Here is a 26,883-nt window from a genome sequence, read left to right on the forward strand (position 1 = left end):
TTACTAGATTAGTAAATATTGGGGGGGGGGGGGCGGGCGCTGACACTTATTTTTCTGTGAATTATAGGGGGGGATTGGGGGAATAATTATCGAGGCTCTTGATATCATTACAATCACTGTGCCACCTGCACTTCCTGCTGCAATGACTGCTGGGATTGGGTATGCTCAAAGAAGACTGAAAAAAATTGGGATTTTCTGCATCAGTCCCCAAAGGATAAATATATGTGGACAGCTGAATCTTGTTTGCTTTGACAAGGTTGGGTCAGTTTCATAATCATTCTCATGTATGTGTGCTGATTGGGAATCGAACCCACAACTTTGACGTATTGGGATGATGCTTCAACCAACTGAGCTACCGGCCAGGGCCTCATAATTATTATCAAAGGTTACTTTGTAGATTTTAAATACTTAGATTAATGTTTTCTATATTTTTTATCAACCAATTTGCACACATTTTTTAAGGGTCCTTTTTTTTCAACTTACTTGGCATATGTATCATTTTTGTGTATTTCTAATTATTTTTTCAATTTTTAATATTTTGGATATTGCTTATTTGCCCAAATCTGCAGTTGTCTAATCATTCATATCTAAAATTATGTCTTGTAGTGGTAGTAGTAGTAGTAGTAGTAGTAGTAGTAAAGACCTTCTAATCTTTCATGTTTTTAACAGAATATACTCCATACAGATATATTTACTGGAATTTTATTGCTATTAAGTATTTAGTGTTCGCTCTATGATTTATTGAATATATTTAAAAATAATGAAGGTCACTAATTTTTTTATTTTATGTGAAAATAAAAAATTTTGTACCTATGTGAAATATACCTCGTCTCTTACAAAGGGTTTTCCTTTTCTCAACTGAAATTAGTTTACCTAAAAGTTTTATTTTGAGAATTAAACTTGGGTAGCTGATATGATAAGAATTTGATTTTTGTGCATCTTCATTATTAAAGAAAAAAATGGAAGACAAAATTTTTTTTTGCATTTGCTTTTGTTTTACTTTTTATTAAATTTAATGGGGTGACATTGGTTAATATGTACAGTTCTATAATACGTCATCTGTATATTGCATCATGTGCTCACCACCCAAAGGAGACAAAATATTTTTTAACAAATATTGTGTTTAAAAAAAGAGATCACATTCTAAGACTGAATTTCATAATTATCTGTTTAGAAAATTTCAATTATGCTTTTCTTCTTTGGAAACATTACTAGTAAAATTTTTAAGCAGACATAAAAGTGGAGAAAAGATCAAGTATAATAAACCCTCATGTACCCAATACCCAGCTTTGACAGTTATTAGCATTTTGTCAATCTTTGTCTAGTTTCTCGTTTTGAAGGTGGCAGCATCAGACTTTATTTCACCCATATGCCTCAGTATGTATCTCTAGGTGTTTTTTAAAAAATTACAATAACTGTCTACGACACTTAACAAAATTAGTAATTCCTTAGTATTATCTAATATCTAGTTCATATTCACATTTCCCTGCTTTTCTAAAAAGAAGTCCTAAAATTTTAGTTTGTTTTTAAGTCAGAATCCAAATGATTGCATTAGCTACAATTAATCTGTAACAGTTGCTTTTCTTCCCAATCATCTGGTTGAAGAAACCAGGTCATTTATATCCTGTATTTGGTTGATTGCTTCCCCTGATGTAATTTAACTTGTTCCCTTCCTTTTTATGCTTTAATCTCGTTCTCCCGTGTAGGTATCCTTTATTGATTTAAAGGTTAATTGGTGCATTGTTCCATTACTTTGTTTTGTTTTTAATAATATAAGTCTATAAATACACAGATGTACGCATATGCCCTCTTATAAATAGAGGATCCATACCGTAAGAGTGTTCTGCACCCTTTCCCCACTTTCACTATTTGTCCTGGAAGTTATTCTCTATCAATACACGGAACTCTTACTGTTTCATTCGTTTGTTTACAGCTGTATATAGTTCTCCATGGTGTATATGTAGCAGAGGTTTTCATGATTTTTGTTTTTGGAGGCATTATTCATACTTTGTATGTGTACTTTTTTTTAGACTGGAACTCTTACTGAAGATGGTTTAGATCTTTGGGGGATTCAACGAGTGGAAAATACACGGTAAATATTAGCTACACTTGATTATTTATTAGTTAATTTTTAATAAATATTTTAATATATGAAAAATTCAAACATAAAGAAAAAAAGTAATGTAACAGATAGCTTGTATACCCACCATGAAGGTTAAACCAGTTGACATTTTGTAGTTTTTGCTTCAGATCTTTTTAAAGATTTAAAATATTGCAGATATTGCTAAAGCTTAATCTACCCCATTCCCTACCGCTATCATCATTCTGAAGTTGTGTTCTATTATTACCTTTGCACATTTTTATATTTTCACTACATATATTCCTGTCTATATACAAGATATATCTATAAAAAAATATACACAATTGATACCCTTGTACGTGTTTTTGCTGCTGTTTTGTTGCTTAACATTGTTTTGAAGATTTCTCAATGTTGATATGTATAGATCTAATTTATTAATCTTAGCTGTTTTTTAGTATTCCATTATGTGATTAAACCATAATAACTTCTTCTAAAGAATAGTTTCATTTTTTCCTCTCCCTTTTACCTTTCACTTTCACAAACAATGTTGCAATTAACATTCTTATACACATTTCCTAGTGAGCATGTAGTTGAGTTTCAGTGAACTTTCTTCCTAAAAATGTCAGTGCTGGGTTATGGATATAGCACAGACATGGCTACAGCCTTAGTAGGTATTGCCTAATTGCTCTCTAAATGATGGTGGTGCTAACTCACTCTCCCTCAGTGGGTAAGAGATCCTGTTGCTCCACATCCTTGTCAAACTTGATATTGTCAGACTGCTAATTTTTGCCACATGGATAGATGTGAAATTATATTTTATTGTTGCTTTTCTTGTAGTTTCTTTATTACTTAGAAAGCTGAGCATATTTTCACATCCTTCTGTGTACTGCCAGTTTATAGCCTAATTTTTCTGTTGTGTTGTTAATCTATATCTTATTAATTTGTTTGAAGTCCTTTGTATTTTCTGGATTGTAATTTTTCATTACTATGCATTGAAAAAATATTATACCAGTCTATCTTTATTTTACTTTGTTTCACTGTCTTTTTGATGCTTAGAAGTTTTACTGCTACAATTGTGTTTATGTTATTATTATTATTTTTTTGCCTCTCAAACGCCTGTGATAGTTTGATTGACTATTGTTTAGCTCATGCAGTTTCAGAGTTGTTACATCTCCTTGGTAAATAAGTTGTCCTCACTTTGGGAACTTATTTATCCCCAATAATGCATCTTGCCTTAAATTATATTTCATATAATGTTTTTATATAGTTATACATCAGCTTTCTTTTGCCTAATTTTGCTTTGCGTTATCTTCTCAATCTTTTTACCTCCCTACATCTTTACTTCTCAATCTTTCTGTGCCATTAGTTCACAATGTTGTGTTCTCCCAGCACTTTGAAGGTGTTATCCATTTCTCCTGACTCCTTTTGTTATTGCTGTTGAGAAGTCTTACCAGGTCTCTTTAAATAATATTTTTCCTCCTTTGTTGTTTTAAAAATATTTATGTTTGATTTCTGTAGTTTCACTGCCATCTTTTTATTTGTGCAGGACTCATTTTGCTTATTGATTCTAAGGACTTATGTTTTTCATAAATTATGGTAATTGTTCAACTTCTTTCTGTTCCATTATGGCCTTTCCCACATTCTTATTTTCTCTTCACATGAAAATTCTAACCATATGTTGGGCAAGAAATTTCATTTGGTTCTTTCAATATCTGCTTCTCCTCTTCTCCCCACACGTCTTGTTCTTTTTCCAAGTCTTTAATTTAAAATGCCTTTTTGCATTTTTTAGATTGCCATTCTATTATCTGAAATTTGTGGGATTCTAATTCTGTCTTTTTTTGTGTCTGTTGACTAGTAAGAATTGTTTCCTGGTGCATTTTTAAATTATGAATTCAACTTTAGCCGGATTTTTCTATGAGACTCCTTCCTTTGTGTCTGTGTTGTGGGAGCTCTTTTTCTAGAGAGTTTTGACCTTGCTTGGCCAAGAGCATGGCTAAGAGTGGTATCAGTGGGACCAGACAAACTTTAATGTTACTTTCATAACTTGGGAATTTTCGGACCAGGCAGTGGCATATATTCAAATCCAAATCCCATCGTGGGTAGTGCAGTGGTTTAAAGTTTAGGCCCTGAAACCTTTGGTTGAATCCTTGTTATCACCTCCGTGCTGGGTAACCTTGTCAAGTTACTTAAGCACTCTACTTCAGTTTTCTCATCTCTGAAATGGGGATAATAAAACACCTTCTTATGGTGTGAGGATGAGATGAGTCGAATATATTTAAAGTTTCTAGAACAGTGCCTAGTGTACAGTAAATATATAGATATTAGGTATTGTCTTGAACTTCGGGCAGGGGTTATGAGGTGGGGAGAGATAAGCTTATTCTTAGTTATGCCTTTGGGTCTGTGTGTAAATTTTCTAGCACACTGTTTTCCAGGGATGTAGCTGTTGAAGAGCACAGGCTATCTTAGTTTCAAGTCCCTACTTTGTGGCCCAGACTTTGTCTCCTGTTCCTGTGTGGGTATTAAAACTCAAGTCGTTAGGTGACTCCCTAAGAGGACTCCCCTCCCTTCTTCCTTCTTTCCCAGGTAGTCACAGCATCTGCTCAAGTTCATACCCCTCCTGTTTTCCAATCCTCCTATTTGTGGCACTTAAAAAATTTCCCTTAAATCCCGCATTTAAGGGATTATGTTTTACACATTCATTTCATGTTTTTGTAAGAGGGTTTTTTTGTATTCTAATCTGCCATATGTCCAAAGGCAGGAGTTTTAGTTATTATTTAGTGTCTAGTGTGTTCTACAGTGTTATGTCTGTCCTAGTTATTCAGAATCTAAGATAATACCATATTTTAGTCATGTATAATTTTCATGGAAGGAAATGTTTTTGAATTCCTAAACTATAGTTAAAAATATGCAGAAATGCAAACATTTTATTTCCATTTTTAAAATGACAAAACCTGAATATTGTTAGAATATTGTCTCAAGTCTTGGAATTTATGAATCTAATTCAGTACATTATCTGTTTAGTTTTCTTTTGCCAGAAGAAAATGTTTGCAATGAGATGTTGGTAAAGTCTCAGTTTGTTGCTTGTATGGCTACTTGCCATTCACTCACAAAAATTGAAGGAGTTCTTTCTGGTGATCCACTTGATTTGAAAATGTTTGAAGCCATCGGATGGGTAAGTTTAATATTTAAAGCACAAGTAACTTCAGAAAAATAGAGTAAAAATTACCCTGCAGAAGGATTTTTTCTGCAGGTTGTTTTGATGATAGTCTATCTTGTACCGTGAAAGAAACAATGTAATTTCTAAAGGTGTATCACTGGAGAGAGAATATTGTAATTGTGTAAAAAAAAAGTCTGCTTTAGTTATGTTGACTCACTTAAATACCTTCAATAGAGACGACCTGCTCAGACCCCTGCTTTATGTGTTAATGGATATCTGCTATCCGCAACTTGAGGCAGTACGCCTGAGTCAGTAAGATGATCTTCAGCATCACAATTTGTTGGTCAGATAAAAAGGATAGAGTAGTGATGTGTCTTCGGTGTTCTTTTTACCCATGTTCTCCTTTCTGTGTCCTTACATACACACAAAGGTTTGCGCTTGTTCCTCCTAAATGTTAGGCTATTGATAATTTTATTTTTTTACTTTTAAAATATGTTCTTATTGATTTTAGAGAGAGGGGAAGAGAGAGGGAGAGAGAAACATCGATTGGCTGCCTCTGGCATGCCCCCTGCTGGGGATTGAGCCTGCAGCCTGGGCATGTGCCCTGAGTTTCAGAGGAGCAGAATTAATCTCCAGGTTGAATTCCTCACACACTCCAAGTATTTGCATAAGTACGGTTTTATTCTAGAATGTTAACCCTCACATTAGAGCCCTTCTTCTCAGATAGAGTCCATATCTCTAGGAAATGACTCCTTGATTTTGTTTTTGTTTTTTTAAATTTAATTCAGCTATTCTGGCTGATAAGAAATATTTGCACCTCTCCTGCATGTCCTCTTGTGTTTATTCTGGGATCCTGTTTCCTTCATTGCTATCTTCATCAATATGTTTCAGTTTTGCCTTTTGTATCCTTATTGGAAATCTCTCCCTGTTTTCCTTTTCGTTTATTTTTACAGGTTTAGTGTGTGTGTGTGTGTGTGTGTGTGTGTGTGTGTTTTGTTGATCGAAAGGGAAGGAGATGAATGAGTAGATACATGCTTTGCCATCTTCTGAAAGCTCACAGTAAATACTTGTCACATTTATTTATTTATTTATTTATTTAAATATTTTTATTGATTTCAGAGAAGGAGGGAGAGGGAGAGGGAGAGGGAGAGAAAGAGACATCAAAGATGAGAGAGAATCATTGATTGGTTGCCTCCTGCACGCCCCACACTGGGATGGAGCCCTCAACCCGGGCATATACCCTGACCAGGAATTGAACTGTGACCTTCTGGTTCATAGGTTGACGCTCAGCCTCTGAGCCATGCCAGCCGGGCAATTCTCATCAAATTTAATATCTTAAAGGAGGTCCACTTCATTTGTAAAGCAAAATAGGACTGATTCATTTTGATGTTCTCCAAAATTTCTCCCACTGAATAGATTTTCAGTAGGTTTTAGTGCTTTGTTTGTAGAATATTAATAATGGGTTAAATAAATAAGTTTGTGTAATAGTGTGTTTTGTTGACTTAGATGCTTTGATGCTTGGTCTTACAAGAAAGGATCAGTGGAATGTTTTCGCATAACTTGGTACTACTGCTGTTTGTTGGTGTGATTGACTCCCTATAAGATGCCTCCCAATTTTGGAGATGTTAAAGTGTGTTTTAGAATTGTATAAAGTTGGCTAATTAGGCATAGTTCCCTTCCCCATCTTTTTCCAGTTGTAGTCTAATTAGTTTGTCACATATGTGTGTTTTATTGATTTCAGAGAGGGAGGAGAGGGAGAGAGAGAGAAACATCAATGATGAGAGAGAATTATTAATCGGCTGCCTCCTGCATGCCCCACACTGGAGATCGAGCCCACACCTGGGCATGTGCCCTCACTGGAAACAGAGCCTTGACTTCCTGGTTCATAGGTTGACATTCAACCACTGAGCCATGCTGGCCGGGCCATGTATGTGTATTTTTAATACAAATTCTTATTTGAATTTTTTACCAAAAGAAAGTGTTTTTAAAATAAATGTTAAGGGGTTAGGTTAGTGGTATCCTACCTAACTAGAAGAGTTCAAACAAACAGACTCATATCTTTGGACCTCAGTGTGTTCTTGATCCATTCATTCTACTAACCATATCTGAGCTCCATATAGTTTTGAACACATTCCTGTTAGCAGAAAGGAATCCCTGGATAATAGAAGCAAAATTAGAAAACTTTTTCCCTATTATTTTATTCTGCTTTTCACCTCTTCCTCCTCTCTCCTATGAGTTGCTAGGACTTTAACTAGCTTTGTTTATATTTTGTTTTATTTATGTTAATAATCTAGTTGTGCTCATTTATTTTTTTGGACACAAAATTTTTTAACTTCACTAAAAATAGACATAGTGTCTGTTTTATTTAAAAATGAAATCAGTGGATTCAATTTTATAAAGCAATATGTTGAATATTTTCCTTTCAGATTCTGGAGGAAGCAACTGAAGAGGAAACAGCACTTCATAATCGAATTATGCCAACTGTGGTTCGTCCTCCAAAACAACTGCTTCCTGAATCTACACCTGCAGGAGACCAGGAAATGGTGCGAAATCACTTTAAGCTGGATTATACTGTTGATGCCAACATTCAGTCCTCACTTTGAAATATAACTAGAAGATGAAATCACGTTCTTTAACTCTCATGCAGACATGAATATTTTAACTATGTTTATTGGAAATTATTGTTGGGATATTGCAGGTATACTTTGTGAAATACTGAGATATATTTCTCAGTACCGTTACTTTTCCTTCCTATTTACTGAATAGCTTAGTGCCCTGTGATTGTGATAATGTGGTGAATTCCCTTTAAATTGCAACTGGATTCCTAGAATTTAATAAAAAGAATATGTGAGAAGTGAATTTTTAAATTTGTCCCCTCAGTTTATTTTAGTATTTAATATGTTAATATTTTTAGGATAGCAGAATACTCGAAATATTCAAGGATGTACTTTTTAAAAATGGAAGGCAGAGGAGAAGTAATCTTGAAACATAACTTTGAAATAATTGAAGTTTCTTGCTGTTTTGTGGATACATAGTTGTTTTTTATCTTAAGGACTTAATCTGTACTATTTATTTTTTTTGTTTTGTTTTTAGGAGCTGTTTGAACTTCCAGTGAGTGAAGAATGTTTACTTTTTTACCTAAGTATATTTGTTGTTTTAATTCTTAAAGAATAATAAATACTTCGTGCATCTTTTGAAATTATACAGGCTATTTATGAGATAGGAATTGTTCGCCAGTTCCCATTTTCTTCTGCTTTGCAACGTATGAGTGTGGTTGCAAGGGTGCTAGGGGATAAAAAAATGGATGCCTACATGAAAGGAGCACCTGAGGTCATTGCCAGTCTTTGTAAACCTGAAACAAGTAAGGAGCCAACTTTATTTGAATAAAATTCTGGTATTTGTATAGGCTTTTATTAGCAATTCTAACAATGACACTTATTTTTTCCTTTTAAAGTTCCTCTTGATTTTGAAAATGTTTTAGAGGATTACACTAAACAGGGCTTCCGTGTAATTGCTCTTGCACACAGGAAATTGGAGTCAAAACTGACATGGCATAAAGTGCAGAATATTAGCAGGTAAGGTTGATTAACAATTTTTCTACAGTTTTTCCAATGATGCATCATTTATGTTTATATGTCACATACAATAGTTTGAATGTAGTTGGATGTTCATTAAGTATTTATTGAATGTATGAAAATATACATAATGTAATGGTTTTCTTTTTAGTTGATTGAAACAGCTCTTTGGAACTATTTTCTACTTATTTGTTAAATATTTATTGAGTCCCTGCTGTATGTCAGGCATGTTCTAGGAACATAATCATGTTTTACTAAACCTAATTCTACAGAAGTTAATTTTTCCCAAATGATCAGTTTGCTTTTGCCTAGTGGTTGGAACCAAGTACTTATTTAGTCAGTATCATGAGTCACAATAAACAATTACCATCTACCCCAAAGTTCAAATGGTATTACCAACATCACATTTACGTCCAGGTATAGATATGGATTTTACCTTCAAGGATTGTCTCTTCACTGTAACTAATAAAGACCTACCCTTTAAGGATAATATTTGTAAGCAAGCAGAAACGTATATTCACTAGCTGTCCTGATAATTTTGCCTGTGAAATAGCCTTCTCTTCCTCCATTCCCACAGCCATTATCTCTAATTCAAGGACTCAGCTCTTTTTCCTAGTCTTTCCTTTCTGCAGTCTGTATTCCACACTGCCTTCAGAGAGAGCTTTTTAACTTTCAGATCTAATACCAGAATCCTACCTGGAGTTCTTATAAATGGCTTCCCATCACCTATTGGAGGAGTTCACAATCAGAGATATGCATCAGGAAGGAAAACAAAACATGTAATTTTTTTATATGGGCAAATGATACAAACTTATCAGAAAAAAGACATACAAATGGCCAGTGAACACATGAAAATGATAGGGAACTTCAGTTCTTGGGGAACTGCAAAATAAAACCACACTATGGCATCACTTTTCTTCTAAGATTGACAAAATTGGAAAGATTGATAATGACAAGTGTTAGTGAAGTTTTGAGAAAATTATAACAACACTAGAGGCCCGGTGCACGGATTCTTGCATGGGTGGGAGCAGGGGTCCCTCAGACTGGCCTGCGCCCTCTTACAATTGGGACCCCTCGGGGGATGTAGCAGTGCACCAAGTGGCAGGCAGCCAGGAAGGAGCCTAGCTTCTGGCTGAGCAGCACTCTCCCTGTGGGAGTGCACTGACCATCAGGGGGTAGCTCCTGTGTTGAGCGTCTGCCCCCTGGTGGTAAGTGCACGTCATAGCAACTGGTTGACCGTTAGTTCCTGTCCTTTGGTCATAAAGGTCGCTTAAGCTTTTTTATATATAATAGAGGCCCAGTGCACGAAATTTGTGCACGGGGGTGGGGGGGTCCTCAGCCCAGCCTGCACCCTCTCCAATCTGGGACCCCTTGGGGGATGTCCGACTGCCGGTTTAGGCCTGATCCCGATCGGACCTGATCCGGCAGTCAGACATCCCTCTCGCAAACCAGGACCACTGGCTCCTAACTGCTCACCTGCCTGCCTGCCTGATTGCCCCTAACCACTCTGCCTGTCTGCTTGATCGCCCCTAACTGCTCTTGCCTGCTGGCCTGATCGCCTCTAACTACCTCTGCCTCAGCCCCTGCCACCGTGGCTTTGTCTGGAAGGCTGTCCGGAAGATGTCTGGTCTAATTAGCATATTGCCCTTTTATTAGTATAGATATATATAGACTAGGGGCCCAGTGCACAAATTTGTGCACCTTGAAAGGAACTGTGGGCCGCGAGGCTGTGGTGGGCACAAGGGCGGGTCTCGGCCCATCCTCCTCGCCCCTGCCCAGCCCCTCCTGCCGCAGCCCCCAGTCCCCTGTCTGCTGGCAGCCCTGCTCCCGCCACCGCTGGTCCCACATGCTGATAGCGCCGGCCCCGTTTGCACCCGCTGATAGCACAGAGCAATTGGGGTGCTAGCAGCGGTTGCAAGTGGCGACGGCGCTGTCAGCGGGTGCGAGCGGCAGTTTCTGCTCCAATCGCCCCTCAGGAGCAGGGAGAGGTAGAGAAGCCCTCGGGTGATTGGGGCCAGCAGCAGGTGTGAGCGGTGGCTCCAGCACCGGCTGTGGGTGTGAGTGGGGCTGGCGCTGGCAGCGGGTGCAAGTGGTGGCTGCTGGCCCTGATAGTCCCTCAGGAGCAGAGGGAGGTGGAGAAGCCCTGAGGGATGATCGGGGCTGGCAGCCATCGCTTGCACCCGCTGACGGCACCGAGCAATCGGCACCGGCAGTGGGTGCGAGCGGGGCCAGTGCCAGCAGCAGGTGCGAGTGCCAGGCTGGACTGCGGTGCGCAGGAGCAAAGAATTTTCAGTAACCATCAGAGGCTCGCCCCAATGACAGTGACCGGCACCCTGCCTTGGTCTGGCGCCCCCGCTCACCTGCTCCACCGACACCAGCCATGTTCTATGCTCTGCTGCCTGCTGCCGACTCCCACTATGTTCCGCGCGCGCCCCCTGGTGGTCAGCACATGTCATAGCGACTGGTTGTTTGGTTGTTCTGCCGTTCGGTCTATTTGCATATTAGCCTTTTATTATATAGGACTAGAGGCCTGGTGGGGGCGAGGGAGGGGGGTCCCTCAGCCCAACCTGCACCCTCTCCAATTCAGGAGCCCTCAGGGGATGTCCTACTGACAGCTTGGGCCCAGTCCCTGTGGTTCTCTGCTCTCTGCGGGGCCTGCCTGCTCTATACCACGGGGATGGGCAAGCAGGCCCTGCTGGGTGCTGCCTGTGGGCCGCGCTTGCCTGCTCCCAGGTCGTTGCAGTGACCCCCAAGCAGGCCCTGCTGGGTGCGACCTGCGGGCCGCACTTGTCAGCGGGTGCGAGCCGGACTTGCCTGCTCCCGGGTCGTTGCGGCGACCCCCAAGCAGGCCCTGCTGGGTGCTGCCTGCGGACGCATTTGCCTGCTGGGCTCCACCAGCGTCCTGCCCCAGCCACTATGGCCGCTGCCATCTTTGTCGCGGAGTGATGGTTAATTTGCATATTACTCTTTCATTAGATAGGATATTGCTAGTACACTATTGTTAAGTTCTGAAGAACATTTAAATTTGCTTATTTGACCTAGCAAGTGCAGTTCTAGGAATCCAGCCTGAAAAAATATTTTATGTGCATAAGTTCATGTTTAGATAGTACAAATAACATAATACTCACCAGTAGGGCAATAGTTAAATTATGGACTATTAGAACTTCTAATTATTTCAGGTACATTAAATAAAAAGTGTTTGTAGTACAATTATGTTTTCTGAGAGAGAACTAAAGGAGTAGAGTGGATAGCCAAATTAACTAAAAGGAAAAACTACATTAGGAATTCTAACTATAAAACATTATTTGAAGGATGTGGTCTAAGCATGAATGTTTCAAAAAAAAAAAAGTGGCTTTCTGCCGGCCGTTCTCCTTCCGAGAAGGCCTGTAGGCAGCAGCCATGGCGCCCAGCCGAAATGGCATGATCCTAAAGCCCCACTTCCACAAGGACTGGCAGCAGTGCGTTGCCATGTGGTTTAATCAGCTGGCGCAGAAGATCCACAGACGCAAGGCCCGGCGCTGCATTGCCCCTTGCCCTGAGTCCGGACCCATCCGACCCATAGTGAGATGCCCCACCGTTTGGTACCCACACCAAAGTGCCAAAGTGCGAGCCGAGCCAGAGGGCCTTCAGCTTGGAAGAGTTAAGGGTGGCTGGAGTCCACAAAATGGTAGCCGGGACCATTGGGATCTCAGTGGATCCGAGGCGGCGGAACAAGTCCACCGAGTCCCTGCAGGCCAACGTGCAGCGGCTGAAGGAGTACCGCTCCAAGCTCATACTCTTTCCCAGGAAGCCTTTGGCCCCTGGAAGGGAGACAGTTCTGAAGAACTCAAATGGGCTACCCAGCTGACCGGACCAGTCATGCCCATACGGAATGTCTACAAGAAGGAGAAAAAGCCAGGGTCATCACAGAGGGAGGAGAAGAACTTCAAGGCTTTTGCCAGTCTTTGCATGGCCTGTACCAATGCCCGGCTCTTTGCCATCCAGGCAAAAAGAGCCAATGAAGCTGCAGAACAGGATGTTGGAAAAGAAAAAATGAAGTGCTGTTGGCAACTTGTGTTTAAAAAAAAAGTGATAACCAAATGATATGATGCATATACATGATTGAGAGCCAAAATGTAAAATATATCGATTCCTGTGAAGGGCATATTAGGCTCTTTTTTGTCTCTACAGCTTCACCTTTTGCTAGTTCCCTCCTAAGGACTAACTGTTGAATTGCCTATAGTTCTTGAGCCTGTTCTTTCAGACGTCTTTCCATGCCCTTGGATGGGCTGTTCCTTCTGCCCAGAATACCCTATTTTTCTCTATCAACTTCTCTCTCTGCTTCCCTTCATCCTCATCCTTCAATCTTCTCTGTGTGTCCATTCTAACTTCTGGGAATAGGTTTTGGCATTTCTCTAACAGCTTGAATCTTTATATCTTGAATTAAATATTGTAGTATTCATTAATTAGAGGACAAAATTTCCATGACCTGTATCATAGGAAAGTTAGGAAACCGCTTAAAGCCAGACATGGCTAGTATCTTGTAGGAAAATGGCTGCAGTATTCTTGATCCAGTAGTTTCACATTTGTGAAGCTTTGTGCTTTGAAATGCATTTTCAGGTTCAAGGCTTGTTTCTCCTATTATCACCAGCAATATCATTTGTAGTAAGTTTCCTAACTATTCTTTAATACCTTTAACACTCCTTGTTCTGAATTATATTTCAAAGTTATTGAGGTTTATAGCTATGTAAAGGGCCTATAATTGTTGAGTTTTGTGTAGAAAAACCACTTGGTTATTGCAAGTGTGAAATTTTGGTCCCTAACCTCCATCCCCCTTTCTCTATTGAAAAAAATATTTCTCTGATTTAGCTTGAGATTTCTTAACACAACTATCGCTGAACAGACTTCATGTGCATTATAATGCTGAAGCGCCTATTATTTTTTGTTTTGCTTGCTTGTCTGTTTCCCCAGAAAAACATATTGAAGAGTATATATCATACCTTTTTATCTTTGACATTCCAACGATTTCTGTAGTTCTTGGTGCATTATAGATAACTATTTGAAGGAATAACATCTTTAACTATTGAATATGAATATTATAAAAGACTTATCTCTGGATTCCAAGTAGATCTCATTGTTGGATTGCTAATGCTTCTTACATCCCACTTCAAGGATCAAGATTTTGATAAAGAGTTTTATAAAAATTCATCAAAAATTTGATAATGAATGTAGTATAATTGTATCAAATGTACTTACGGGACAGTTTTTCCCCCTTTCTCTTAACATTTAAGTTAGGGTATGTTGTGTGTGGGATAGTAAAATAGATTTATTTATGCTTGCTCAGTTGGTGAGTAGGATACAAGTTGAACATTCCTTAGCACTATGCGTTTTTAGTGTCTTACAAAGGAATACAGTTGTCCCTTGATATCTGTGTGGGAATTGGTTCTAGGACTCCCCTGGGGATGTGGAGAGCCAACTAACTATACATTTCCAAATGATTCTTATATTCCTGCATTTCAAAGGGTAAAATTTAATTTCAATGTATTTCTTGGGAATTGTTTTTCCAGGCTTAATTTTTTTTAAGATATTGAATTCATAAACATACACATATGTGCTTTGTTCTGCCTATAAAATGTCTTAATTTATCATTTTTGGATATTTTAAATTGCTTTATCAATATAAAGAGAAAATAGCCCGTTCACTTGACTATACCATTACGTGTTAAAATTTCTTTTTCTGCAGAGATGCCATTGAAAACAACATGGATTTTATGGGATTAATTATAATGCAGAACAAATTAAAGCGAGAAACCCCTGCAGTACTTGAAGATTTGCATAAAGCCAACATTCGCACTGTCATGGTCACAGGTTAGACTTTATAAAATGACTCAGAAAAATTTGAGTGTGACTCTTAGAGTTCAAGATATACTAACAGATGACCAATTGGTTATAAAAGTATATTATATTATGGCTCCATCCTGCATTGCCCTATTTCAGCTCTGAATATTTTTTAAGGTGTAAGTTAACTTGGCACTATTCTTTTGAAGTCTAACAAATTCTCTTGATAGAAAGTATAGTACAGTGATGGCGAACCTATGACACTCGTGTCAGAGGTGAAACGCGAACTCATTTTTTTGGTTGATTTTTCTTTGTTAAATGGCATTTAAATATGTAAAATAAATATCAAAAATATGTCTTTGTTTTACTATGGTTGCAAATATCAAAAAATTTCTATATGTGACATGGCACTAGAGTTAAGTTAGGGTTTTTCAAAATGCTGACACGCCGAGCTCAAAAGGGTTCACCATCACTGGTATAGTAAGATAATAAAGGGCACACTACAAAATTTTAACCTCTGCTCCTTTTTATCTCTCTGTAATCATATATTTCTTATAGCACTTATTGTGCCTTGCTCTGTGTTAGATATTTGTACATTTGTTTGCTCTACTAGAATTATGTTTTAGACTCTGAGATTCATCTGATAGCATAGTTGTTACTATACAGCTAAAGTAACTAAATTTATTATCTTCCTAGCAATTCTTGGTTTTAATGACTGCTTCAAGGCACTTTCTATCTCTGTATCTCTTTCCCCTCTTTCTCTACCATGACTGACTATAGTTGTGTTGTCCTAAGGGGTCTGTCTGATCACTGGAAGACACCCTTGGAAATAGTGTGTAGGAGTTGGGGGAAAAAATAGTATTGCCCTTCAGTCTGATAGCAGTGGGCTCCCAAGACCGTTGTCAGCTTCTCCTGTAAGCTAGTGTTTTCTTCTCTTGAATCTATCCTTTACAGTGCTGCTCTTCTTTTTTTCTCATGGCTGAGAAGTTGTCTGTCTTTGTTCTCTTTACATCTTGTAAAGATTATATTCTTTTTTTTTTAAATTTTTTTTTATTGATTTTTTACAGAGAGGAAGGGAGAGAGAGAGAGAGTTAGAAACATCGATGAGAGAGAAACATCGATCAGCTGCCTCCTGCACATCTCCTACTGGGGATGTGCCCGCAACCCAGGTACATGCCTTTGACCGGAATCGAACCCGGGACCCTTCAGTCCGCAGGCCGACACTCTATCCACTGAGCCAAACCGGTTTCGGCAAGATTATATTCTTACTACCTTGCTTATCTTTTAGTTCTGTGTAATCTTGCTTTTGTAATTCATTCTTTCTTTCCTGTGATACTATTCTAGTATTCTTAAACAGATCACCGGTCACTCCTAGGTTGTTTCAAAAAATATTTATTGAGCTCCAGCTCTGTATGTAGCACTGTGGCAGGTGCTATAGTGAATGACTCAAAGATTGAGAATGGCCCTGGCTTGGTGCTCAGTTGGTTGGAACGTTGTCCTGTGCACCCAAAAGTTGTAGATTTGATTCCAGGTGAGGGCATATACCTAAATTGCAGGTTCTATCCTCCCTCAGGCCAAGTACAAGAGCACTGATTGATGTTTCTCTCTCACATCGATGTTTCTCTCTCTTCCTCCTCCCTCTCCCCCTCCTTCTCAAATCAATAAAAACATATCCTCAGGTGAGGGTTAAAATAAAAAAGAATGAGAATGTATTTGGTTTTAAAAATTGTGGGTGAGAATGTTCTGACTGTTTAGTATATATGTGCTTGCATTATTTAAGGCTTCCTTTGATAAGTACGTCCTGATTATTTTATTTTTAAACTCTAAGAGTAAAGACCATACATTATCTTCATTTTGCCCAGTCCTGTAATAGGGACTATAGTAGATTTTCAATAAGCACTTGTTGGTTAATCCATTTATGTTTTAATTTTAATGTGTTTTCAATATTTTGAAAATTAGGTGACAACATGTTGACTGCTGTCTCTGTGGCCAGAGACTGTGGAATGATACTACCTCAGGATAAAGTTATTATTGCTGAAGCATTACCTCCAAAGGATGGAAAAGTTGCCAAAATAAACTGGCATTATGCAGACACTCTAACACAGTGCAGTAATTCATCAGCAATTGACTCGGAGGTAATGTCAAGATGAATTTTTCTCTTTGAAGCTTGCATGTTTTAATTTAGTCTAAAAAAGTAAACTGTGCATTAAAATTAAACAAAACAAAAAGTAAACAGAAACAGAAGCCTGGGCTTCTGATTCATTAGATCCAGGAATCTCAATGCTTTAAATTTTGATAGTTAGACAAAGTTGAGAAGCTCACTTTTAAAGTATAAGAATCCCAAAGATTTATCCTATTTTAAAAATGATAAATGGTGAAGGTAGGCCAAAATATTCAGTTCTTGGATCATTTCAAATTGAAGCTGATATTTAGCCTTCCTTATGTTTGTGTGTGTGTGTGTGTTTTTGTTTTCTTAATAAACATATAGATAGGTTCGTCCCCTTAAAATTGACTTTACCTTTACTTTCAATAAATGTTAAACTTTCAATGTCTTATGTAAAATATCAAATGAAAAAAATTAGTTTTGGATCAGATATATTTAAAATAAGGTAGTGTTACTTGGTTTGGCTTCCTAAATATTATTTTGAATGTTGTACACACAGGCAATTCCAATTAAATCAGTCCACGATAGCTTAGAGGATCTTCAGGTGTCTCGTTATCATTTTGCAATGAATGGAAAATCATTTTCAGTGATACTGGAGCATTTTCAAGACCTTGTTCCAAAGGTTAGTTATTTGGGTTTATGTATGTGTTCACATAAATACATTGTAAACAGAATTTTAAAGAAATTCATATTTTTTCCAGTTGATGTTGCATGGCACTGTGTTTGCTCGTATGGCACCTGATCAGAAGACACAATTAGTAGAAGCATTGCAAAATGTAGAGTAAGTATTGGGGTGTGTGGTGTGTTTTTTTTGTTTTGTTTTTTAGTGAATTGTAGTTCATTTTCAAACCCAGAAAAGTAACTAATATTTCATGTATATAATATTATCCCGTGAAGTAGGTAAGCGATAACTTCAAGTGTCTATTTAAAAGAGGCTTATGTGCTCATGTAGGCTCTTGCAGCTAAAGTACAATATCTACAGTTTCTTTTCCAGGTCATATGTATGAGGTAGGGTTCATTCATCTCAGTTTGATGGAAGTGACTTTATAGTTTTAGTAAATAAATATGTTTCAAGTTTTTAAGGGAGAACTCTTTACTGATAGCCTTAAAAGTAAGTGTGCTAAAGGCTATACAAGCCCAAGTACTTTGCTCTAAAGATTAGGAAATTGAGATGTTAAAATGATAAAATGATTTGTCCATCTTATGACAGAAATTAGACAATACCCAGGTCATTTGACATGCAGGCTGATGCAAAGCAACATGCCTGTGATCACTGTAATGAAAAGATTTATTTGTTTCACTGGGGGGAATCTTGGTTTCTTAGCTCTTCATAATATTGTATTAGAGAAATCTTAAGTATTGTGCCTTTTAGGAAATTAATCAAAATCTTAACACAATTTTTGTTCCCCAGTTACTTTGTTGGGATGTGTGGTGATGGTGCAAATGATTGTGGTGTAAGTATAATTTTTGTAATTTATAATTCTTTCTCTAGCCCAGGGGTGGGGAACTTCTGGCACGCAGGTCATATAAGGCCTGTGAAATCATTTGGTCTGGTCCTGCCAAAGCATTAGTGGTGAGTTAATGAAATGTTTGACCAAATAAATATAGCAGGCTAATTTTTAAGTTGATAATTTTGTATGGCCCTCGAATGATGTTATAAATATCCAAATGGCCCTTGACAGAAAAAAGGTTCCCTATCCCTGCTAGCCTAAGTCACATTCACAGGATGTTACCAGTTTTCTTTTTCTAACTTTTAGGCTCTAAAGAGGGCACATGGAGGCATTTCTTTATCAGAGCTCGAGGCTTCAGTGGCATCTCCCTTTACCTCCAAAACTCCTAGTATTTCCTGTGTGCCAAACCTCATCAGGTAGGACAAATTAAAAATTTCCTGTTGTCTCGTTGTAGCTTGCTTTAATAATATGGGGGGGGAAATGATCACAGAAAGTAATATGAATTTGTTTTTATGGTTTTTTGGTATATTTGATCTGTTATTTATTAGCAACAGATTGATTGTTACTCCTCATCTCTTCCAGTTCTGCTTTGGCTTAGTTCTTTGGGTAGAAGTGTGCTTTATTGTAGCGGTTGAATGTTAATATTCATCTGTCAAGATATAATTGTGGTTTGGAGGAGGAGTTTGAAATGCCTTTATTCACATGCCAACATTTGTTTTCACAGGGAAGGCCGTGCTGCTTTAATGACTTCCTTCTGTGTGTTTAAATTTATGGCTTTGTACAGCATTATACAATACTTCAGTGTTACTCTACTGTATTCCGTGAGTACTGATATTGCTTATACTTAGTGTTAAGACATTTAAATTAAGATATGAGCATATGAGTTTGATTTTGAATGCATGCATTAATTATGGAATTTACATAATTAGCAGTTATAAATTTTTCTTCAGTTTTACTATGTTTTGTGTAGCAGATTGAAAAATCTCATTAATATGGAATATCATTTTCCTCAAGGCCAACAGCTGTGGTTGAACCTTGTGAATAAAAGATGATTGTATACTTTTTTGCCTTGAGCACAGATTGGACATCTTTTTTAGAATTCTTTTAAATAAGCTGTGACATATTTCAGAATTGTAGTTAATTTTGCTATACATTTTCAGGAAAAGGCCGGAATGAGAAAAGGTGTTTCAGCAATAGTTGTAGAATATTATGAATTTGGAGAAAAAGCTTAAACAGTGGTGTCCATAAGTACTCTGTCAGATTTTATCCTGAAAGTGATCTCACTTTAGATATATCTCTAAGTGAACATTGGTGACATCCCAAGGAGTCTTTGTGAAACTATACTTTTTTATCATTTGTAGAAAGTATCAGGAGGGATGTTGTTAGATATTAAGGAAGCTTCAAGATACTAATTTTCAAGAATATTGAATATTGTGAGTAAAAGTTTGTGTTTTCTTTTTGCCAAAAAAAGCTTTAAAAGATTTTTATTGAATTGAATTGTTAGGAGATGCTTTTTATACTAACATATTAATTTGAATGTTTGCCAATATGTTGTATTTCACTGATTCGAAAGGCAAATGTATTTCACTTTTCAAGCAGGTCCAAGTGTCATTTAGTAGTAATCATTGGGGGTAGGGAGGGGGGCACTAAAACCAGAGAAAAGTGGTAATTATCCCTGAAAACTAAATATGTTTTAAAAAATTACTTCTGTAGGTCTTAAGTAACCTAGGAGACTTCCAGTTTCTCTTCATTGATCTGGCAATCATTTTGGTAGTGGTATTTACAAGTGAGTATTTTGTTAGTGATTTCAAAGCCTATGAAGTTCTAATGTGATTTGTTAAACTTTGGTAAATTTACATCAACAATTGTAACACTGCATACCTCTCCAGATTTCCTGTTAATATTGCCTTTTATTACCAGTTGCTTATGTTTTGCCCCATTTATTTTATTCTCTCTCCACTCTTTTTTGAAATATTTGAGAATAAGTTTGTATTATTATGCCCCTTTGCCTCTGAATATTTTAGTATATATTGCCTAAAAACAAAGCCATTCTCTTATACTGTATAATTAAACACAGTTGTAAAGATCAGGACATTTAGCATTGATAAAATAGTATCTAATCCACAGCAGGTATTCAGGTTTTGTCATATGTCCCAACAATGCCCTTTTATAATCATTCTAGAGGCCCAGTGCAAAAAATTCGTGCACGAGCGGGGTGGGGGGTGGGGGGTGTCCCTCAGCCCAGACTGCACCCTCTCCAATCCAGCAATTGGACATACCTCTCGCAATCCGGGACTGCTGGCTCCTAACTGCTCGCCTGCCTGATCACCCCTAACCACCTCTGCCTGCTGACCTGATCGCCTCTAACTGCCTCTGCCTGCTGGCCTGATCGCCCCCTAACTGCTCCCCTGCCGGCCTGATTGCCCCCTAACTGCCCTCTCCTGCCGGCCTGATCGCCCCCTAACTGCCCTCCCCTGCCGACTTGGTCTTCCCTAACTGCCCTCCCCTGCTGGCCTGATTGCAACTAACTACCTCTGCCTCGGCCCCCGCCCCCGTGGCTTTGTCCGGAAGATGTTCGGTCTAATTAGCATATTACCCTCTTATTAGTATAGATTTTTTAAAATATATTTTTATTGATTTCAGAGAGAAAGGGAGAGGGAGAGACAGATAGAAACATCAATGATGAGAGAGAATCATTGATCGGCTGCTCCCTGCACACCCCACACTGGGGATTGAGCTCACAACCCAGGCGTGTGCCCTTGACCGGAATCAAACCCGGGTCCCTTCAGTCTGCAGGCTGACTCTCTATCCACTGAGCAACCAGCTATGGCCCAACAATGTCTTTTATACCGATCTTTTTTCCTAGTCCCCTAGCTTAGGTCTTATCAGGGCTCACAAACTTCATGTAATTATCATGTCTCTTTAGTCTTCTTTAATCAGGAATATTACATCAGCCTTTTTTGGGGGTCTCTTGATATTGATATTTATGAAAGAAGATATACCAATTATATGGCTTTGTGCATTATAGTGTAGTTAGACTCAGGCTATGAATTGGTGATGTTCACATCAAAATAAATAATAATGGCCCTAGCCGGTTTGGCTCAGTGGATAGAGCATCGGCCCATGGACTGAAGGGTCCTGGGTTCAATTTTGGTCAAGGTCATATACCTCAGTTGCAGGCTTGATCCCCGGCCCTGGTTGGGGTGCATGCGGGAGGCAACCGATCGATATGACTCTCTCACATTGATGTTTCTCTCTGTCTCTCCACATCCCACTCTCTCTCTTAAAAAAAAAAAAATCAATGGAAACATATCCTTGGGTGAGGAGGATTAACAATAAAAATAATAATAAAAAAAATAAGTAGTAATGGTAATAGGATCTGACTCATTTAATCAAATAAAAATTTAGTTTATACTGGCAGGCAGGCAGGCAGTCAATGAATGAATACGTAAATGAATAAATGAAATGATGGACTTAAATCATGGAAAGAACCTTCCCAGTTTTATTGACATTTTAGGCCAAATAATTTTTTGTTGTTGGGGATTCTGTGCATTGTAGGATGCTTACCAGCATCTCTGGCCTCTATCCAACTAGGTGCCTGTAACACTCTTCCAGTTGTGACAACCAAAAGCACCTCCAGACATTGTCAAATGTTTCCTGAGGGGCAAAATCATGTTGGTTGAGAATGACTTATTTAGACCATTTTTTATTAAATTTATTGGGATGAATTGGTTAATAAAATTATAGGTTTCAGGTGTACAATTCTATCATAATGTATCATAGACAGTCTTTAATGAATGCTAAAAATTAGTGAATGAGCCCTGGCAGGGTGGTTCAGTTGATTGGAACGTTGTCCTGGTACACCACAAAAAGGTTGTGGGTTCTGTCCCGATCAGGACGCATACAGGAGGTGACTGATCAATTTTTCTTTCTTTCTTTCTCTCTTTCTCTCTTTCTTTCCTTCTCTCTCTCTCTCTCTCTCTCTCTCTCTCTCTCTCTCTCTCTCTCTCTCCCTCCCTCCCTCCCTCCCTCCCTCCCTCTCTCAAAATAACCCCAAAAAAACTAGTGAATGAAATTTGATGAGGGACAGGAATTTTGCATAGTCTTATTATACACATTATTTATGAACAAACTAAAAAAAGAGAGACTTAACAGTGGAGAAACTCAGTGGATAACACCTTAATAAAACAAACAAGCCTTTTTTATGTTACTGTTTTGTTTATGTTGCTTCAAACCTTTGTTAATGTCTTATGAGGAAGAAATTGTATTATTTTAATTGTAGTTGATAAAAACAAATTTTTTAAGTTTCTAAATGAATTTGATTATGCATTTTATAGTGACAAATTGATTGAGCAACAAGCAACAAACCTTTCATCTTTTTCTTCTAATGTAGTGAGTTTAAATCCTGCCTGGAAGGAACTTGTGGCACAAAGACCACCTTCAGGTCTCATATCGGGGGCCCTTCTCTTCTCCGTTTTGTCTCAGATCATCATCAGCATTGGATTTCAGTCTTTGGGGTTTTTTTGGGTCAAGCAGCAACCTTGGTATGAAATATGGCATCCACATTCAGAGTAAGTTGGTTAGTCCATTTAGAAGTCTGTGTGAAGTGTGTGTAACATTCATACATGTAAGAATAAGTCTAAATTTTTATATAAAAACCAGAGGCCTGGTGCACAGATTCATGCACTGGTGGGGCCCCTCGGCGTGGCCTGCGGGTATTGGGCCCAAACCGGCAGACCAATGCCGCCTGCTGCTCCTGCCTGCCGCTCCTGTTCATCCCGGCCCCGCTGCACCTGCTGCTGCTTGGTAGGCTCGCTGACGCTCCACTGCAGTCTGATTTTTACAGAGAGGAAGGGAGAGAGATAGAGAGTTAGAAACATCGATGAGAGAGAAACATCGATCAGCTGCTTCCTGCATATCTCCCACTGGGGATGTGCCCGCAACCCAGGTACATGCCCTTGACCGGAATCGAACCTGGGACCTTTCAGTCCGCAGGCCGACGCTCTATCCACTGAGCCAAACCGGTTTTGGCTATATATAGATTTTTGCATGCAGCTTAATTAAACACTTAAATAATTTATATCTTGACTACACCATGATAATTTCTTCTGTGTGTAGGAAGACAGTCTGGCAAGATCTTAATAATCACTACCAAGATGGGGACGTTGGACCAGTTTCTTAATTTGCTACTGAGCTTTGCTTTCTTTATCTGTAAAATTAGAAAGTTGAAATTAATCACTTGGGCCTCTTTTAAACACCTGAATATTGGTGCTTCTAACTTTTCTAACCCCATTTTAGGAAATAGCATTTTAAAACCTAAATTCTTTTTTTAAGTATTATTTGTTTATGGATAGAGTATTTTACAGTTCACAAATCATGACAACATCATTTTAATTAATTAAACATAAAAACTATTCACTAAGGTAATTTTGTAGATTTAAATTTTCAGATGCACACATTTATTTGCTTGCTTGGGGGAGATTACTTGTCTTTAAAGTTTTAGAAACATAATATTACTGTTTGCTTGTCTATATATATAAAAGCCTAATATGCTAAGTTTCCGGCCGTTCGACCAGTCACTATGACATGCACTGACCACCAGGGGGCTGACGCTTTGACTGGTAGGTTAGCTCTCTGCTGGGGTCTGGCCAATCGGAACTGGGCAAGACGGGCTGGACACGCCCTGGAGCCCTCCTGCGACCCCTCCTCTGGCCCCAATTGTGCACCAGTGGGGTCCCTCAGCCTGGCTTGGGCCCTCTCGCAATCTGGGACCCCTTGGGGAATGTTGGAGAGCCAGTTTCGGTCTGATTCTGGCAGGCTAGGCTAAGGGAATCCGTGCACCGGGCCTCTAGTATGTACATATAAACACTGCATATGAAAAGGAATAGATGGGGTTGTTCTCAAGAATCTTTCCAGATTTGTAGCAGATTTGTTATCATTTAACAATGCTTATTATACCTGATGTTTTAGTGATGGATATTGGGGACTTCTTATATTTAGTTCTTTGTTTGCCAGTCCTCACCTGGAAGTAGAGATGAGAGAGCCGTAGCTGGAAAATATTGAGGGCTTCAGTTCCAAGTGCTTTGCTGGGCATGTATACACCTTATCATACTCATTTCCCACAGTAACCCTCTGAATGAGCAGGTGGTGTCCACACTTGCAGGTCGGGACATGGGCTCAGAAATTAAATATTTCCTTAGTGATAGCTAAAAAATGGTAAAGCTAAGGTCAAACCCAAGGTCAGTTTACCTTTACTATGCTAAAATTACTCCCCAAATTTAAAAAGTGAGAGGGGTTTATTAAGTAATGAGGTTTCTTCTAATTTTTTAACTGATTGGAATGTGACTAAATTGAAAAAACCCTTAATGTTCTTCTACCTGTTTTATATATCTTAACCTTAATATCGTTGGGTCTTTTGCTATATACCTTATTTCTATTTATTTTATGATAGTCAAGGCAAGTAAGGTAGAATTGGTTTCTTTTGTGCAATTGGTATTGTGTTTAGTAACGTAAATTTTTTTTTGTATGTTTCAGTGCTTGTAATACAACAGGAAGCCTATATGGGAATTTTTCACATTTGTACAATGAAACCGAAGATGATCCACATAATATACAAAATTATGAAAATACCACAGTGTTTTTTATCTCCAGTTTTCAGTACCTCATAGTGGCAATTGCCTTTTCAAAAGGAAAACCTTTCAGGCAACCTTGCTACAAGAATTGTAAGTTTGGCATTTACTGTGATTCCCATACTGCTTACCTTCTTTAAAAATAATATAAGAAGAGTAGAGTTAAAATTGTCTTTTCAAAGTAAAAGATATATCCATAAATAGAATAAACCTAGTTATCTAGATGTTTATTGTCTGTTTTATTCTCCTGGTAGCTGCCACCCTATGTTTAAAATTAAAGCCACCAGTTCTGAATATTCCTGGTTTTCATAACCGATTACTTCTGGCTGCAACTTTTATTTTTACATAAAAGTTTCAATTAGAAGCAGGAACAGAGGGTGTTATACTTTCCTTCTGGGTGGTCTGCACAGCACAGTTGTCTGTTCTTCATTTTTGACATGGGTATAGCCAATGTTCACATGGATTTCTTCACTTCTGTCACCTTCGCATCCTGCAGAAGGGGCCAATAGAATGGAGACTTGTACTTGTAGACTTTTCTTCCATAGCATTAAAAAATTTTGTTTGTTTATTTTTTACTTGCTTTATTGGGGTGACATGGGTGAATAAAACTATACAGATTTCAAATGTACAACTCTATAACACATTATCTGCATACTGCATCGTCTGCTCTCCACCCAAAGTCACATCTTTCTGCCATAAGGTTTGTGGGCTTTTTTACTTTACGTAAGGTTTTGTTTTTGAGTCAAAAAAAGGGACTATAAAGGAAATCCTTTATGGTGCCTTACTTTGGTGTTATATTCTATCAAAAGGATCTGGTGTCATTAACAAATCTGTGATGCCATAAACTGGGACATATTTAATAATAACTTGAGTTTACATATTACGTTGCATTTTAAGTACTTAAATCTACTCTTTCCTATGGGTTTCTCATTATAGCCCCATTTTCTAGTTAAAATAATTTGATGCTGAATGACTTGCTAGTATTTACATAGCTTTGTGGCAGAATGTAAAACAATCTAAATCTTTAACTTAAGGAACATTCTCCCCTGACCCTTAATCACCACACAACACAGAATTTGTTTTAATAGCTATCTTCTGGTGAAGAGTATTACTTGCACTCCGATAGGATTACTAAGAAAGCTACAGGGCCAGGAGAAGCCAGGGGCTGAGAGCATAGTCCACTGAAAACTCTTACCTCTCAAATGAATACCTGATTTTTCTATTCTTAGTTGAAATCATCTTGGTCTTTTCATTTGGGTGGTTGTATAAATCTGCCAGCCACCCATCTCCCCTGTCAAATTCCTTTGATTAGTGACTCTTTTTCTCCCCTGGCTAAGCAGAGGAAAGATTCATTTATTTTCTCCTTCGCTTGGAGATCTTGGCAGAGTTTTAGAGGTATGATCAAAGGGGGTTGCTCCAGGAGAAAGACATGAACATCTGAGAAGCATTGTTGAGGTGGATGTAAAAAGTTTCTGAGCCTGAGTAAATGTTTTCCTCTTGCAATATGCCAGGAACTAGATTGCAGATCTATTTTTGCTTATTGTGTGTGAAAATGCAATAGGATTTTAAAAATATTTAATAGGGTTGTTACTTTATTGAAACAAAACTTCTGTCTCCACATTTTTCTTTGGCATTTGTAGTCTGACATATCTTTTTGTCCTTTTTCGGGTTTTTATTTATTTTTTAGTTTATGTGTTTGTGTACTTCCAACTGGCATTTTTTAAACACTTTTTCTTTAACTGACCCCAATAACTTATCCTATCTAATAAAGAGGTGATAAGCAAATTGACCATCACTCCAACACACAAGATGGCTACCCCCATGTGGACACAAGATGGCCAGCAGGGGAGGGCAGTTAGGGGTGACCAGGCCAGCAGGGGAGGGCAGTTAGGGGCAATCGGGCCGGCATGGGAGCAGTTAGGCATCTATTAGGCTGGCAGGGGAGTGGTTAGGGGCAATCAGGCAGGCAGGCAAGCGGTGGGAGCCAGCAGTCCTGGATTGTGAGAAGGGT

General features: G+C 38.3%; 1 protein-coding gene and 1 pseudogene across 1 annotated transcript in view; both read left to right on the forward strand.

The window, feature by feature from the left end:
- Window positions 1-26,883, forward strand: part of ATP13A3 (ATPase 13A3) — a 111,043-nt gene that overhangs the window by 59,547 nt on the left and 24,613 nt on the right. Inside the window, exons 13-29 of the mRNA XM_006084753.3 lie at window positions 68-256; window positions 2,031-2,092; window positions 5,102-5,252; window positions 7,664-7,780; window positions 8,331-8,348; window positions 8,445-8,598; window positions 8,692-8,812; window positions 14,534-14,658; window positions 16,588-16,763; window positions 17,292-17,414; window positions 17,494-17,573; window positions 18,204-18,246; window positions 18,550-18,659; window positions 18,968-19,064; window positions 19,957-20,029; window positions 22,637-22,814; window positions 24,778-24,965. Coding sequence (XP_006084815.1) covers window positions 68-256; window positions 2,031-2,092; window positions 5,102-5,252; window positions 7,664-7,780; window positions 8,331-8,348; window positions 8,445-8,598; window positions 8,692-8,812; window positions 14,534-14,658; window positions 16,588-16,763; window positions 17,292-17,414; window positions 17,494-17,573; window positions 18,204-18,246; window positions 18,550-18,659; window positions 18,968-19,064; window positions 19,957-20,029; window positions 22,637-22,814; window positions 24,778-24,965 — 2,005 coding nt within the window. The remainder of the gene's footprint in view (window positions 1-67; window positions 257-2,030; window positions 2,093-5,101; window positions 5,253-7,663; window positions 7,781-8,330; window positions 8,349-8,444; window positions 8,599-8,691; window positions 8,813-14,533; window positions 14,659-16,587; window positions 16,764-17,291; window positions 17,415-17,493; window positions 17,574-18,203; window positions 18,247-18,549; window positions 18,660-18,967; window positions 19,065-19,956; window positions 20,030-22,636; window positions 22,815-24,777; window positions 24,966-26,883) is intronic.
- LOC102435493 lies at window positions 12,179-12,895 on the forward strand (annotated as a pseudogene).

Source organism: Myotis lucifugus, unplaced genomic scaffold (assembly GCF_000147115.1).
Source record: "Myotis lucifugus unplaced genomic scaffold, Myoluc2.0 scaffold_14, whole genome shotgun sequence".
NCBI lineage: Eukaryota > Metazoa > Chordata > Mammalia > Chiroptera > Vespertilionidae > Myotis > Myotis lucifugus.